General features: G+C 40.0%; 1 protein-coding gene across 1 annotated transcript in view; it reads left to right on the top strand.

Annotated features, from left to right (window-relative positions):
• The first annotated feature begins 6428 nt into the window (after positions 1–6428).
• The window catches only part of ptn (pleiotrophin), a 53609-nt gene continuing 43523 nt past the window's right edge, over positions 6429–16514 (top strand). The window contains exon 1 of the mRNA XM_081604290.1: positions 6429–6457. Coding sequence (XP_081460416.1) covers positions 6450–6457 — 8 coding nt within the window. The 5' untranslated portion in view covers positions 6429–6449. The remainder of the gene's footprint in view (positions 6458–16514) is intronic.

Raw genomic sequence — 16514 nt, 5'->3', positions numbered from 1 at the left:
ATGACATGTGAATAAATCTAAATTTACCAATTAGCATCCATTAACAATCTTCCACAAAACCCTTCTCGGAGGGGCTTAGGCGCCTTTTCAGCCTCTGTGTTTCCTGAAAGGACAGAAGCAGTGAGGAGGATGAGGAGCAGGAGAAGGAGGAGGAAGAGGCTGTCGCTTCGCTCACTAGCCAAGTCAGGTTTTCCCAGCCCCGTATGAGCAGCTTTGTGTGAGGATCAGTGCTTGTTGCAGCCTGAGTGTGTGACGTCGCTGCTACAGATGGGCTGCTAGCAGTGGGACTTACGGAGGTCCAAAAGTGCCGCAATATAATAAATGGATAATATGTGAAATAAATAAATCGGGAATAAATGTAGGATCAACATTCATTTAAACTGTTTATGGGTGCAGGAACAAACTGGCTTATTCTGCTGAGGTAAAATATTTTCTAAAGCAGTTTTTATATTCAATATTTAAACTTTTTTCACCTAGCCAGAAATCTCACAAATGAACACTTCTTATTACATTTTATTAAGCATTCATTAAAAGAGTCAAAAACATTGCTTTCTGTAATAATCAATATCTCACACAGCGCCACAAGTTATTCCCAAACAGTGCAGCTTTAGGAAATTAGATTCACAAATACTGTATGTGTTAGATATTAACATTTCACCAAACACTGAAACGCTGCAGTGCAAACAGTTACAGCCAGCAGGCATCAGCTGAGTCAGAGCGGAGCGTGGAGAAGACTTCATAAGACTAATCTCAGATTTTAGTCACAACTGTAAGAGAAGAAAGAAGGGAATTTATTTATTTTTTTGTATATATTTGATCCTTTCAGATTAAAATGCGACAGACCCAAGTCATTTACATGCTCTTCACATCATGACTCATGAGCGGCGAACCTCTTCACTGCACATCCATTTCATCAGAGGAGGCTTTCATTTTGTCTCTGCTTTCACACTTTAATTGAGTTCCCGCTGCAAATTGGATTAAATGCACAATTTTAAAAAAGCTTGCGCGGCCATCTTGAAGACCAGGTAATGTTTTTTTTTAAATGTTTGGGCACGTTGATGTCCCCCCTTAGTTAAGCCTCACGTACTCACGCTGCTGCCAGGCATGCGTGATGAAGTATGAGAGTTTAGGCCTTTTTTCCTCCAAGCTATTTTCAGCATCTATTCGGAGGCATGTGGGAGCCTGAAAAGACACACTTTGCATGTTGCTCACACACACCCACAAGTGAACGTACACACGTCGATACACACACACACGCAGAAGTACCCTGACATTTCCACAAACACAAATGTGTACTGATTTGGAGGTAAATTTGATCTTTTTGGAGAGGCTGCTGGAAACCTGTGGGGGGCTCAGAAGGCTCCTTGAGTCTCTGGAAGGTCGCCAAGCCCTCCAGATTTCGCAGGAAAACCTTGGCTAAGTCGTGCCCACACCGCTAACAAACACAAACACCTGCACACAATAGGCCAGCCCACTGAAATGTTCAGGAGTGACATCAATCCAATAAGCCCAGCCTATCAGGGACAGAGCAGCGCACCACAACACAGCTGCTCCCTGCGCCTCTTTGCTCACCCATTTCCCCTCCTGGCTTCCTTCTTAACTCCAACTCAGCAAAGCAAAGTGATGACAATTATGTTTTAGCCGGATGAATCTGTTGATGAGGATGACCCACATTTTTGTTATTTATTTTTTTTCTGGTGGTATATTTCAAAGAATATCGGAGCGATAGTCGAGAAAGTGTCTGTTCTCAGTATTTTATGTTATCTCTGTTGACTTTTGACTTGAATATATTCAGAACCAAACAAGGCAGCGCTGGACACATGAAAATCACGCTGGTTATATGGGTTTATGAGGATCATTAGGCTCAGATCGGGGTAGACTTGGCAACACTGATGCGACAAATCAGTCATAAAATCAAAGCGACCCAACATCCTGACATCCCCGATTTCCTCTGTGTTTCTATCATTCATTCCCTTCATCTCCTCAGCTGAACTTCAGTTACCTGCCTTCCCTCCCAGCTGCAGCCCATTTCTAATCAACCACCTGCTCCTTGTTCAGTCATCACACTTCCTAGTGCTTAAATCTCCCACTTTCTGTCACTCTGTTGATTTTAAATTCTTTTCATGTGCTGCAAGTTTTTCACTTTTTCTCTTGGTATGGCTGTAATATGAGTCTAAATGACACAAATATCCATCCACATTAAACTCGCAAGCTTGTTGATTTCCACAGAAATCAGTTCCTTTCCAAGCAACATACCCAAAGGTGCTCTGTCACATGATTATAGGATCATTCATGGGATGGATTCCCATCATCCACATGGCCCCGTGCGATGTAAATTATAAGATATGGATTATCTCTGTCGACTGACCGCGTTGAGTGAGCATATGCTCGCATGTCAGGATGTGATCCCGATGGGGAGAAGTAAAAGCACGTGGCAACATACTGGAGAGCATGTGATGCACATCACTGTGTCAATAAGTGACCTAATGGTCACGAAAGGACGGAGAGCTCTCCAGAGATGAATCTGTTCTGGTGGGCATTGCCTGACATGACGTTTCTGAGGAGACTTCAGGAATAATCATCATTCCTGGAGCGACACGCATCAGAAGGATTTCCGCCAGCGTCACGTCTATGAGATTATATTTATGTATCTTATCTGAGCCGCAAGGAGGATTTGGATAATGTAAATCTCCATTGCCAGAAATGGGATTGGCGCTTTCCCCCTGACTTAAAGGTGTCAAACAGGCCACGACAGAAGTAATCCTGTAATCTGGGCAGTCAGCAGCCCTGTAAAGATCCTTATTGCTGTACAAGACGAATCTGGCAGAGAAGTGATACCGACTCACTGACCTGCCATCAAGGCCACCGCAGCTCCACCACCCACATCTCATCTGACATCAGATCCCACCTACTCACATTTCACGACTTTTTGTTTGCAGCCAAAATCATATTTTATTACACTAAGAACTTAAAAGAAACAGAAAAAAATCAGCTTTTTTTTAGAAAGAACTACACGACGTTTCACCCATATTTATTCATAATATGCTACATGCCTTTCGTTTTCTTAAATGGAAACAACAGTCTCCATATTTATTGCTGTTTAAAATAAATTCCTTTTTGAAGTGCAGCATCACAAACGCGCACTAATATATTTAGATAAAACATTACTTCCTATAGAATAAGTATTGGAATTGCGGAAGCATTTTGAACTTTGTTTTTAGGTTGATCAGAGGGTCTCGGTACTTTTCATTTGTAAACCATGACCTGCTATTAAACCATGAGACAGGACGATAATTAAAATGATAAAACTTCAACTATGGCAACAAAGGATGGACAATAACCCTGTATGCTCCATTTCTAAACAGCTGTGAAATAAATAAAGAAATGTTTTCCCCAGCAACCAACAAATACGCCATTTGAAGACACAAGGCAAGAAGTTTGGACATGTTGCTGCGATACGAACGTCCTGAATGTATTGATTGCATCCTTTGCTTAAAGATGAGCACTAAATTGGATTACAGTGGCTCTTTGTGCCTTATTAGTCTGACATTTCGACAAGAAGAAGACTCTGTCCTTGGCTGACTCACAGAACTGGCTGCATTTAAATGTCAGACAACAAGGGCTAATGATTTTCATGTCTTGACATCTTTTAATACGCTTATGAAAGCAGCGGAGGAAAAAAAATGGTTTCGGAAGTCGTGGATCGTACAGCAAGCGGAGAAGCTGATAAGACGGGGGGTTTTTTTGCGGTTTCTTCCAAGACAAAGAGAAACAGCAACTCTTTAACAGAAGCCCTGACTGAGAGCATTTGATGATAGAAAATGCATAATGAGGCTTTCCTGAGGCTTTCCTGAGTGCTCGGCTTGAAAAATCACAGGTTTATCGTGGGCGAGGTGGAACAATTGAAAGTCTTTGAGGTCCCTCTTTTTTTTCCCCCCTCTCTTCTCTTCAAAGATTAACAGCATGGCGGCCGAAGCCTAATGAATGTCACATCTAGTTGAAGGAGGCTTCTCTGTTCTGCATTACGTCTACTTTCTAAAAATACCACCACAGCAAGTTTACGTTGCATCTTTTTAAATGAAACAAACATGACCTGCAGCTGCATTGATATCGTAGCTTTAGTTTAGTCTATAATACACACAATCTATGACTCCTGCAGCAAGGAGTGGACTCATCATCCAGGGAGAGGCGCTTAAACCACAGCAGGGTCTGTAATTGTCCATCGATCCATTTAGAAGGAGATATTTGTGTCTGTATTCATTTTGATGAAACAGTAAGGCATGATGAGCGACCAAATGGAATCGATGCGTTGGCGTTTCCCGCTCTACGACGCCACACTGCAGACATGGGTCAGGACTTATCGAGTGTTTGGTTGTGCTTTTCACCTCAGCTCTGCAGTAGCAGTGCTGCAGCGTGGCGCTCCAGCTGTGAGTTTTGCATGTACTAAACTTAAGAAGCATCTTATTTTGAAATAAACAGGGGAGATAAAATGGGAGACTGGTCAATTTTATAACCTAAATCTATTGCAATCTGAATTACTTTGTTTTTGTCCGGCTGCAACAGTTGTTAAATTAGCTCAGAAGTTGATGGTAGCTACTATTTGCATAAAAAAATTAACTTTTCTCTTTGTCTATGTTTCATTTGAATAATAACAGATAATAAAACACATTTGTATGGATTTTATATCAAAGGATCAACAGATTATTCTTGCAAGTTTTATGTTAAATCTGAATTAAGTTTAATAACTTAAGACCTGGGTTTTATTTTTTTCCTGTTTAATAACTTGGAGAAGTTTTCAGTTGAAACAATATGAAGCTTTTTCAGTTGGTTCCCTTATTTCAAAAATGCCTCTCTTTTTTTGCACTTTAGCTTAAAGTTTTAAGAATATTTTTATCCCAATTTAAAACAGGGGTGGAAAACTGCTTACTGATGTGTTTCATCTTGATAAGTTTATTTTATCAGCACCATTACAGTCACAGATTTGAGAAAAAGACAAAAAAAACAAAAAAACAATCTACTTTTAAAAGTGAGCCTTGGAGCTAAAACTCTGCAGCTGAACCTGGCGTAATTAAGCCGAATTTGGGATCAATGTGGAAGCATCGTCTCTGCCTTGAGAACCGATTTGCTCCATTTAAGTGAAATGTGGGAAGCACAAACAAACGTAGCTTCTTTTCCACCATTACTGTGACTTCAGTAACTCTGTTTGTTCGTGTCTGCTCTCTCCCGTCAGCAGCTGTTCACTTGTCTGTGCTGCTCGTTGTAATTTGGACGTAATATGCATGAATTGTTTTGCATCTTAGTCGTTTTATTTTCTCTGTACATTTAGACTTTCCTGGTCTGATGTCTTTTATCTAGTTTTTATTATTAAATCTTTTGTTTTTCTGGTCTTCCTGCAATTGGGTTCAACTAGAAAACCAAAGACAAAATCGTTTACTTAAAAACGGCAGCATTAGGATGAGACATGGCAACGTGCAAAATCCAATAAACGGTTGCTTTCGCACAACCGTAGACAGTGCAAAAGATTTATCAATACAGAGCCCAGTAAGGATCAGAGTATCAGCACCATCACTGGGGTCATGGACTACAACTTGCACAAACATCAGTCAGATAAAGAATCAATGAATGAGGCTGTCTAGACTAATACGTTCAACTACATAACCCTTCAGACCTTCATTCCCGCTTGTTGATTTCACCATAAATCCCAGAGTTGGAAAAGTGTCTGTGTTTTTGTTTTTAAAGATGTCTGGTGGAATATTTTTTTTATGAAGAAAAATATTAATAAAACAAATGATAATAGAGGGATTCTTTAATTACTGATTACAGTTTAGAACTGTATACATCTCTGTTCTTGGAATGAATAAAGTATGATTATCAATGACTGGCAGATTAAACACAGGCTAACACTAAAGCTTTGCAGGTTTCTGTGATGATTTACATAAATAAAAGGACAACATAGGATTCACATGTCTTAAGATGTGAACATTTTTTATTCAGACATTTCTAAGCAGAGGGAGGAAATGAAGGAAGTTGACTGACAGAAAAACTAAGCAGACTCACTTGCTGTTCAAACTAATCCACTTCAGACCTGGTGTTGCTTCTTCTCAGCCTATTCACAGAGGAAACGCTCTACAAGAAATAAACTTGGATGATATCATCAGTTCACAGCTGTTTCAGGTTTGTCATGATGGGTAGAGGCTCGATTTTCACCGCTTTTAATTACCAGCTGTGGGAGGCGCATCAGGAAGGAATAACAGAGGCATCGGGAGGCAGGTTTTATTATTGAAATGTTTTATTTTCAATACAGACCAAGAGAAAAGGACATCAGTCAGGAATGCACATTTCTGCTGTCAGTCATTTCATTGTATTTAGTTATTTCGTCTCGTTGCAGCAGCGCGCCCTCCAGCAGTCGACGCCCGAGTCTGTGCGGACTGCGTCTGAGCGAATCGTAGATGCTGAGGTGAGAACGGAAGGCATTGCACCAGAACTGAGAGGCTTGCTTCAATACATTTCTATTTGATTCATTTGCGAAACAGAGAGAGAACTGCAAGATAAAAACTCTTGACTGCGGCTAACGGCTAGGCTAATGTTGGTTGAGGACTGATTTATATCAAAACATACAAAGACGTGGGTTAGCTACAATCCTGAAACATTTAGATGCATCCTTTCACCTGAATCAAAGCTGGTAAAGACATACTCTATTCTTTAATGTATGTATTTATTTAAATTAGAGCAATGCACATTAATCAACATGCCAGCCGTAAGCAGCAATGTCAATATGTAAGAGTTAGTTCAGCAGCTAATTTTTATTGGTTGTCCTAAGGCAGGTATAAGAACAAGAAACGTCCCACAAAGGAAAGCACAGACTATAATACAGGTGTCACCCATATAACACAAACAAGTTACAATAAAAACAGGAAACCATAACAAACAGATAAAGTAACCTCTCTCAGTGTTTTTAAAGCTTGATTAGGTACCACAGTTCCTGATATAAGCTGGCAATGTAACTAAAATGAAAGATGCTTTTACAAAGTACTGACCCAGGGAAGATGGAAAAACATTCACACCACAGTTTTCAGGGTTTCATTTGCAGAAAAAAAAAGCAAGAAAACAACTTAAGGGGCATGAAAACTGTAAAATCCAGTGGAATCTGGGTTATCCTCAAATGAAGCCTCTGGACAGAGCGGTCTGGAGCGTCGGTCTGCTCTTTGCAGTCTGTCAGGCCGCAGTGACTGATGCTTATGAGGTGTAAAGGTCAACAAGGCCAGGTTAACCTGCTTGGACTTGGGCTTTGCTGAGCCTCATTAAGAGAGAATCACAGAGCTCCCGCTCCGACCAGACAGATCCTCATCTGTATGCTGGGAGGCGTTGATGTGGCCGGCGCTCCCCTCGTTCTGCTCAGCTGAAAATCCAGCTAACTAAAACATGAATGAAACATAGACCCCTGCAGCTGCTTTGTTTGGGCCATTTTTCAAATATAGGCAATCAGAAAATGTGACGTCCGAATGCAAGCGGCGCACAGCGGTTAATTTTTCATCCTGGGATCAATATCCGTGTGCATGACAGAACTTAGAAATAAGACTTGCACACTAAACACATGCACACATTCAGGCAGAATCGAATAAAGAAACAGAAAGTGAAAATGCTTTTATTGCCAGGTGAGGCAGTTCAACAACATAAGCTACATTTAGGAGGAATAGCTTTAACATGGACCATCAGACAAAGCACCGCATTAGCTTGGATTAACTTTGCAGCCAAAGCCAAATCACCACCTAAAATGACCGTTTCAAGACGTGCACTTCAAATGATGATGAACCCCCTTAGAGCAGAGCGAAACTCTGCATTAGAAATGGGAGACTTTGGAATCTGACCCGCTATTAAGTGAAACTCGGCCTGTCCTGCCCTCTATTACGAACAAGACTTTAACTCCTCCACTTAAGGCAGTAAGGTGGCAGAGCACCTTCTGGTTCTCTTTAGAAATGTGGTCAATCTGTTTGAACTCGTCTGAAAAGCTTCCGCATCGTTTCAGAGAGCTGTTCTTACTTCAAAGCCGTCTGCTTTCTCCTTTAAGGAGAGAACTATAATGAAGAAAGTTGTAGATGTTTGTCGTTTACCAGGAGTTCACAAGTTTTCTTTCTTCTTTTCTGAATTTTAACTTTTTGTTTGAAAATCAATGACTTTTGGTCAAGTTTGATTTTATCTATATGTTTTAATCTATTATCCTTTTATTTCTATATGAAATAAAAAAATGCCCAACTTAAGTTTTTCAGGGGAATTTTAAAGTTAACTCTGTGTTTCAGGTACAGGTTCAAGTAAACTTTCAGGTTTTGTGTGGTTAATAATCATCATACTGTATGTTGTACCACTCAACAGCAGTTCTGGTGCTGTGCACTGGTTGTCAGCTGGCTGAGAGAACTCAACTGATGAAATTTGGCTGTTGGAAATATTTTTAGTCAAGTCAAACAGCCATGTGTGAAAACTAAAGCAGCATTAATAGTTCAACACTAATCACTTTCATCAATGTAACGCTGTTTTAAAATACAGTTATAAAGCTACAACTAGCATGCCTGCTGCTCAGACACTGTGCAGATGTGTACTGCACACATCTGATGTGACGAGCTTAGAGAAATGTGAAAGTATCCAGTCTGAATCAGGGTACTCTTTCTTCCTCTTGCAGCATCATATTTTACATTACCTAGTTCATTCATGTCTTCCAGAATTGATCCTGTTTTCTCAGACGTTCATGCATGTGCTCACTTGTTTGAAGTTTTCTGAGATGTTGTCTGGGTAGTTTTTTTTTTTTTGTGCTGCTTCAGGGCCTCCTCTTTGCATCATCGTTAAGCCTTGCGAGCCGATAAACACACTCCTAATTACCAAACAAGAAAACAACATTCAATCAAGACTGATTGTATTTTATCAACTATAGGAAATCATTCAAAATGCTGCAGGTAGACGTGACGTGCATGCGTTGTGGGATTTTAATAGCTCGCGACACTTCCCTGCTGCTTTTGTTTTCTAATCATGCACTCCACTTGATGATGACGCGCTATGTCATCATGCGTGTAGCTAGGGACGAACAGTAAGGCTTCAGTCTGCAGAGTGCCGGCTGCAGATGGTCTGAGCTCTGTTGTCATGTGGACTTTTATTTACTTTACCTCCTCCTGAACTGACAGTGAGCACCTGCAAAGGGCAGAACAAGCGCCTGCTAAGCTGATGTGTGTTTAAACGCTTGGATGGTTTGCAGAGAAGCGCACAAGTGGAGAAATGAGGCAGAGGGCCCCCTGCCAATCACAAACCTTTAAGCTGTCTCACCAAATGTTTCTTACAAGAGAAAGTCAAAAACTGAGACAAATGCATAAAGTTTCCAAACAGACAAACACTTTCTGATGCGGAGCCGAGTTCTTTTTCTTCAAAGTTGCGTACGTTTGTGCGAAGATTGAGCCGCAGTTACAGTTCATCTTCGGCTCTCTGCTCAGGGTGTCGCGGGTAATTTATTTTCCAATCGATTGAGATTGCATGCCTGTCCTTGCACTTAAAAAATGCGATCAGGGTGAGTGAGAGAGGTATTTTACTCTGACGTTATTTGCAAAAGAAAGCCACAGTAAGGACAAGAAGTGGGTATGAAGTGCTCACAAAAGTGTTTGTCCTCATTTAACTTAAGATTTTATCACATTGCAACCACAATTATCTCTGTGAGAGGCAAACATAAACTAGAGACGTGTTTTTCTGCAAATAAAAGTGAAAGTTATTAACTCGGATACCCCTAAATAAATCCACCTCTGTGTGTAATTTAGGATGCATTCACACCAGCCCTGTTTAGTCTGCTTTAATCAGCCTCTAGTTTGTTTGTGTAGAAAGTCTGGTTCTTTTATGAAGGTGTAAATGTGTGTTGATGCAGATCCAAAAGAACAAACTCTGGTCCGCCTAAAGCTCCAGGCCTCAGTTTGGTTGATTTGAACTCTGGAGGGATTAGAATGGATATCTGGATGTCAAGCAGACTGGAGACCAGGAAATGGACTGTAGTGCAGGGAATTCTGGGTAAATACAACCAAAGCAAGCGAGCGATTCCAGCACTTGTGGGAGAAAGTGCTGGAAAATCGCACAATTGCTAAAAGTTCCTTTAGTAGGAAGTTGCATTCAAAAGTTTTCATGTCGTTTCCTTCAGTGGTTTTTGAATGTGTTGATTTACTGCAAAAATCCCCAAAAGACACACAGAAATGTGACAAAATTCAAATGCTTTCAAAGGGACACAAACACAAACCACTGCATGTGTGAGAGGAAAAACTCCCATCATCGGCACAAAGGCTCAGGAACATCAGATTTGTAGCAACCAAAGCGGATCTGTTGTCGGAGCCACTTTGGACAAAGCAGGTTCAGTGCATGGTCACCGAGCTATTCCTCTTACTTCTGTCTCTCAGTCGGCAGATAAAAGGCCTGAGCCAGTGCGGAGCAAACATATCGCAGCCCACTGGCTACAGACTGGATGACAAGAAAACAAATCAAAAAGAGAGAGAAGAGCACCCCGAGGGCTCAGGCTCCATCAGTGATAGCAGCGATCCCTGGCCCGTTTTTTTTTTTTTTCATCCTCCGCTCCTCTGCCTTTTTTCCCCCCCCACTATCCAGCTTGGCACTAATCCTATTGTTAAAGGTGACTGCCGAGAACACACAAGGCGCTTTGAGCTTAAGAACAGAGCGCCATGTTTTTTCTTATTCTCTGAATGACACAAAGTTACTCCTAAAGAGCCGGGAAAATGATATGTCACTTAGGTTTTTCTTCACCTCCCTCCTAGTGTCGCCCACGTCGTGCCGTCTGCGTTTTCTCTCGCAGCGATTCCCTCGCTAATAGGCCTCAAAGCCATTGTGCACCTGCCATCTGAGATCCATTCAAGTATACGCATTTTCTTTCATTTTTGTGGCTCCGGGTTGTTTTGACAACTGAAATTCTGAATTGGACAGAATGAAATGAAATGTAGAGTACAGGAATAAAAAAAGAAAACATGCCAAACAGGACAGTTAGGATCCATATTCCCAACAACAGTTGAGGACAAGACTATAACTGTGTGTCAGGTAAAAATGTCCTATTATATGCAATATTTATAATATGATCCTATTTCTTCAATTTTTCATTATGTTTTTCATACAAGGTGACTAAGCGACACTGATTATCTTCCTTTCCGCAACATCATCATTACGTGTAAGAAACCTCGCATGCGGTACAAACTCTCTTTAGACGGAGAGACTTTATGAAATAAAACAAAAAAAGACATTTTCTAATCTCGCCTCTGCTCCACACCGCAAGATTGAAAAGTCATTAATGAGAACATACGCAAGCCATACTGGGAACACGAAATTAAGCCATTAGAGATTAATGAGTTTTTCGAGGAAGCGTATGGAGGCAGATAAATGCTGGGCGACGGGGCCAGAGTGTTGGCTTGGAGACGAATCGGGTAAGGGGTGTTTTCGCCGGCGCCGTCATGCTCCGTCGCCCGTGCTGGAGTGTTTTTTTCTTTTTTGGGTCCTTCAGATTAATTGTCTGTCATAAATTAAGTTCTGTGGTCTTTTCAGGGGGCTTCACCAGGACAAGGCTTTTTTTCCCTGACATTCTTATACACGAGTGCAGGGAGAGTCTGAGTTTGATTTATCTGGTCTGAGCTGCATTTTTATTCAGCTAAGAAAGTTCTGAGCGTGGGCTGAAAATTGAACCATGTAGTGGAATTGATTGCTACTAGTTTGACTGGTTACAAGTTTTCCGATTCTGACATTTCAAAAGAAACACTCTTGTACTCGAGAAACAGTCTTTCAGTTTCAGGCTGATTGTCCTTCTAACCTTTACAAACCTGTTGCAAGTGTGTCATTGCTAATAACCATTAAATTGTTTTTAAACGAGGTTAAATATCCCATAAAGACTTGAATATGAATGTACGTGAAGTCCTGAATTAACAAACGGTGATTCGTTGCTTCATAGTTTGCAAAATCTAATCGTCTTTGACTTTGCAAAATTTAGTGATATATATATAAAAAACGGAAAAGATTATTTGGAAAAACAATCAATTCACTGTTCTTTGCAGGGGCCCAACAAAGATGCATGTTTTCAACCAAAAGCTTCTGATTTATTAATGAAATTGAGGATTTTGTGAAATTGAATGGACACAGTGGAATTGGTTTATTACTGATTAGGCGGAGACAAAGAGTGTGAATTCAGAATGTGATGAATTTCACATTTACTGAGGTGTTTGTTAGCTATCATGCATTATTAGTTGGAGGAATCCAGTCAAATTATAAATCATAGGCATAAAACTGTAATTGTTATGAAACTGTACAAAAGTAAAATATCACTAAAAGGTTTAATGAGTAGGAAATGAGTTGATACCGTTTGACTGCACACTTCTATAGCTCCATGAAAGAAAAGATCATTCCCCCCCAATTTTAAATGTGATTGCATCCTTAACAATTTAGCTAAAGATAATAATAATAATAAAAACAATTTCTGGAGAAATTTGAAGAAAATAAATGCAACCTCTTACATCCTCAAACTAATACTTTGACAGGTTGAGTTTATGCGTGCCATCGAATCTAACCTGAAATAAAAACTAATCCCTTCATCACAGCCAGTTTATGATTTCTTATTGCCATCATTTTAATTCATTTCAAGCAAGACTGAGTTGTTCAGTTTTCTTTTAATGAATGGAATATACATTTTAAAATGACATTGTTTCTTTACTTAGCTTGTATTTGTTTAATATAAAAAAATATTGACGTGCGCCTTTAACAGAGCAAACCTGCAGAAATCTGTAAGGTGGCATGTACGTTATCACAGTGCTGTTCATACATAATATGAACACATTTTTATTAAATTCTTTATTAAAATCTACATAAACTTCTTGCATCTTTTCATAATAAAGAAGGTAGATGTTTCAGGTTTTTTTCCCTGAGTTCGATTCGGGTCCAGATTGAAGTCTGAACTCTGAGAATTGCTTCTCCATCCTCTAAATGCTACAAGCCGGAAACTCCCTTCAGTATTGGCTATCGATCAAAGTGAAAATAAATGCGTTCGACTCGTTTTATTAGGCCAGAATGTGGTTGACCTGTGATTTAAATGCCAGTTAGGGCACTGCAGATGATCAGCGTGTGTGTTTGTGTGTGTGCCGGCGTCTGTACTTTCTTTGAGGCAAACTATCAAGACATTTGCTGCTCTATTTGTTGCTTGTGCACAATGTTCTTACCGTGAACGAATCCCACAGAAGTATGATATTATAAGAGGTGCCAATATGCTGCACGACGGAACATTTTTTTTGATTCTCAGTTATTTTCCCTTTCTCTTGAAGTCATAAATTCAATCTTCATTTCCTCCCAGACATGTTGCACAAATTGAATACTTGCTTTTTTTCTTAAAAAAGAAGAAAAAGGGGTGTAGAAAAAATGACTTTTCTGCCAATTCCTGGCACTCTCATCTGTGTGTTGTGTTAGGGAAGGACGGGGTGAAGGGGGAGAGCCGTCGGAATCTGTAGTTGGAATGTGGTGAGCGACTTTGACAGGCTGATTTCATTCTGTTTCATCAGACCCGTACCAAAGAGGAGCCCAGTCACTGCCACTCCCGTTATTGAACTGCCGGTGGACATGTGCTGGATGAAAGGCGCTGCTGAAGCTCCGACCAGCGCTCAGCTCAGACAGCAGCCACTTAGGGGGAATAAAAGTGAGGCAGCAGTTGGACTTAATATAAAGATGGTTTCTGTGTTTAGTTGGTTTTATTTCCGGTGGAGCTTTCTTTGATCTTTTGATACAAGAAAAACACTAGAAAAGGCAGATAACGGTAACTATTCATGAATTTACTGTCATTTCCATGCAGCGCCCAGCGTACAAACTCATCAACAGTGTGAACTTTTTCCACGTTGTCATTTACCCAAAGTAAATCAAAATCAAATCTAGTTATTATTATTGATTTCAAAGTGCTTTGCATCATAAAAACACAAAGTTTTAGAACACATTCAACAATTGAAACATATTTCAAAAGCAGCTCTGGGTTTTTAGTCTGGATTTAAATATTAAGTAGTGCATATTTGCAAAAGGAAATGATAAAATTTAGTTGAATATCGTGACTATTGTTGGTAATTTTATGAAACTGATTTGGTAAAGATGGTTGAATTCTTGCTTCTGCTGCATCTTTGCCACCTTAACAGTGTCCTTTTGATATAATGCTCTGACTTTCTTGTTTTTTCTTTCTTGTCTCATTGGACCTGCATACATCAAACCCCCTTGTCTGAGACATATATACTGCATATTCTCTATGATTTACTGTGTAAGCCTCATGATATATTGGTGCCAAGAACCTACATTAGCTAAGTTAATTATCATAAAAGAGCGAATGCAACTGCAGGCCTGAGAGAGTAAGTGGTTGGTTTTCAAGTCTGTGTGAAATCAGCCCACTTTCTACAACCTCAGAAAGTACATTTAAGTTTGCGTGAAAAGGTTTAAGCGCTGTGAATACAAAGCAGGGATTCCCAGTCGGGGTAAAATATCGCCGGAGAAGCTCTGTGCATGTTGGTGGGGCTGAGTGGGGTTTTGAAATCTATAATGTATGAGTTGACAGGAAGTGTGGATGAGTGTGGGTTTATCAGCAGGAGGCTGTGAGTCATACTAATTACTGACCATCATGGAGTTGATGGTGGAATCCCCAGCAGTGCAGTACGATCCTCCGCTTCCCAACACTTCATAATTTACACCCAACAAAAAAGATCTTTTGTAATGATTCTAGAGATAGACGTAAACAGTTACAAAATGCCTTTTTTGTTGCCATTTTTGCTTTCATTTTATATTTAGTTAGAATGAAAGCTTGTTTGGATGCACGTTCTTACTCATCATTTTTGTGATATTGCCCTTTCGCCCAGTAATTATATTATTTTTTCCAACTTTGCTCCTGGTTTTTTTTTTTTAACTTAACATTTTTTTAAAATGTATGAATGTAAGCCTCTGGAAATTACGGAAGAGGATAAGGGCCACTGAAAAAAAAATAAAACAGTTCTGACCTTAATGAGAAAAAAAATCAGAATTCTGAGAAAAAAATCAGAATTCTGAGAAAAAAGTCAGAATTTAGAAAAAAGTCAGAATTCTGACTTTAATCTCAGAATCCTGAGAAAAAAGTCAGAATTCTGAGAAAAAAGTCAGAATTCTGACCTTAATCTCAGAATTCTGAGAAAAAAAGTCAGAATTCTGAGAAAAAAGTCAGAATTCTGACTTTAATCTCAGAATCCTGAGGAAAAAAGTCAGAATTCTGACCTTAATCTCAGAATTCTGAGAAAAAAAGTCAGAATTCTGAGGAAAAAGTCAGAATTCTGAGAAAAAAAGTCAGAATTCTGACTTCTTTTTTTCCAGTGGCCCTAATCCTCTTCCGTAGGAAATACATCAGACATCCTCATACTTTTTTATAGTATCCTGAAAAAACCCCAGCAAAACTACGTAGCAGAAAATAGGACTTGGACTCGGAAAGAGAAAAGTGATGTATGTCTCAAATCTTAGTCCAACTTCAGTAAATATCACAACAAATTCCAACAGTGATCAATATTTACATTATGAACGGCTGTGCATAGCTTCTAAAGATCAATCTTTGATCTGTCGGTCCTGAAGAGGTGTGTTTTATGGCTCTTGGATGCATCCTGATCCACTGCAGAATTAAAACATCCACAGCACTCAATCAATACCCCAAGGGTGGCGAGGCAGCCGCATGCGAGGCCGTTCCTCTTTGTGTGGACTTCAGAGAGTTCATGAAGGCAAACTGACATCAGTATACTGGGCTTTGTGGACAGAGCTAATGGCACATGTTATTGATTAGGTGTGTCGTAATCTGTCAATCAAGGCTTTCACAGCTGTAACAAAAAGCTCTACAGGGCCATTTCCAGCCATCTGCTGTTCCCGACACCCTGAGAGCATCCTGTATTTATCGACAAGCTTCTTTTACAAGATCTTTGGGAAGGAATCGGAGAGGAGTAGGACAGGAGGTTAGCAATTTTAGATCATTTAATGAGACTAACAACTTCATTTAATCAACTGATTTAAGTCGCTAACATCTGCTAGATCTAAATCACATCTAATGCTAGATTTCTGTTTCTCACTTATTGCTTATTTAAGACTCGTCCCGACAGTCAACGACTGAGAGCCGAGGACGTGGGACGGGACTTTGCAGGATGTGTGCCTGTAAGAGACTTGGTGTAAAATTCAAAATTATGAATCTGTATTTTAAGAAAAAATACTAAAAATTATATGACGTGACAAAGTATTAGTGTTTCGTACTAGACAAACCCAGAGATCTGCTCTTTTCGGTCTTTCTCTTTTCGGTCAATACTCCATTGATTGGCTGTCTCCCACTTGTCCATGTATCAACACCATATTTTATATAACAGCGCGGTTTGACTCCACTGGATCGTGCAGCACTCCGTTGTGTTTGCCCACGCCTGCTGACTATCTGCCCTCTCTGTTGGCATTTGGATCAGTGTCGCTCATTGTCTCACTTTTCCCTCTGTTTA

The sequence above is a fragment of the Poecilia reticulata genome, chromosome 23 (genome assembly GCF_904066995.2).
Source record: "Poecilia reticulata chromosome 23, P_reticulata-male-v2, whole genome shotgun sequence".
Taxonomy (NCBI): Eukaryota; Metazoa; Chordata; class Actinopteri; order Cyprinodontiformes; family Poeciliidae; genus Poecilia; species Poecilia reticulata.
The sequence above is the reverse complement of the archived record's forward strand: the minus strand, read 5'-3'. Positions and strand labels throughout refer to the sequence as shown.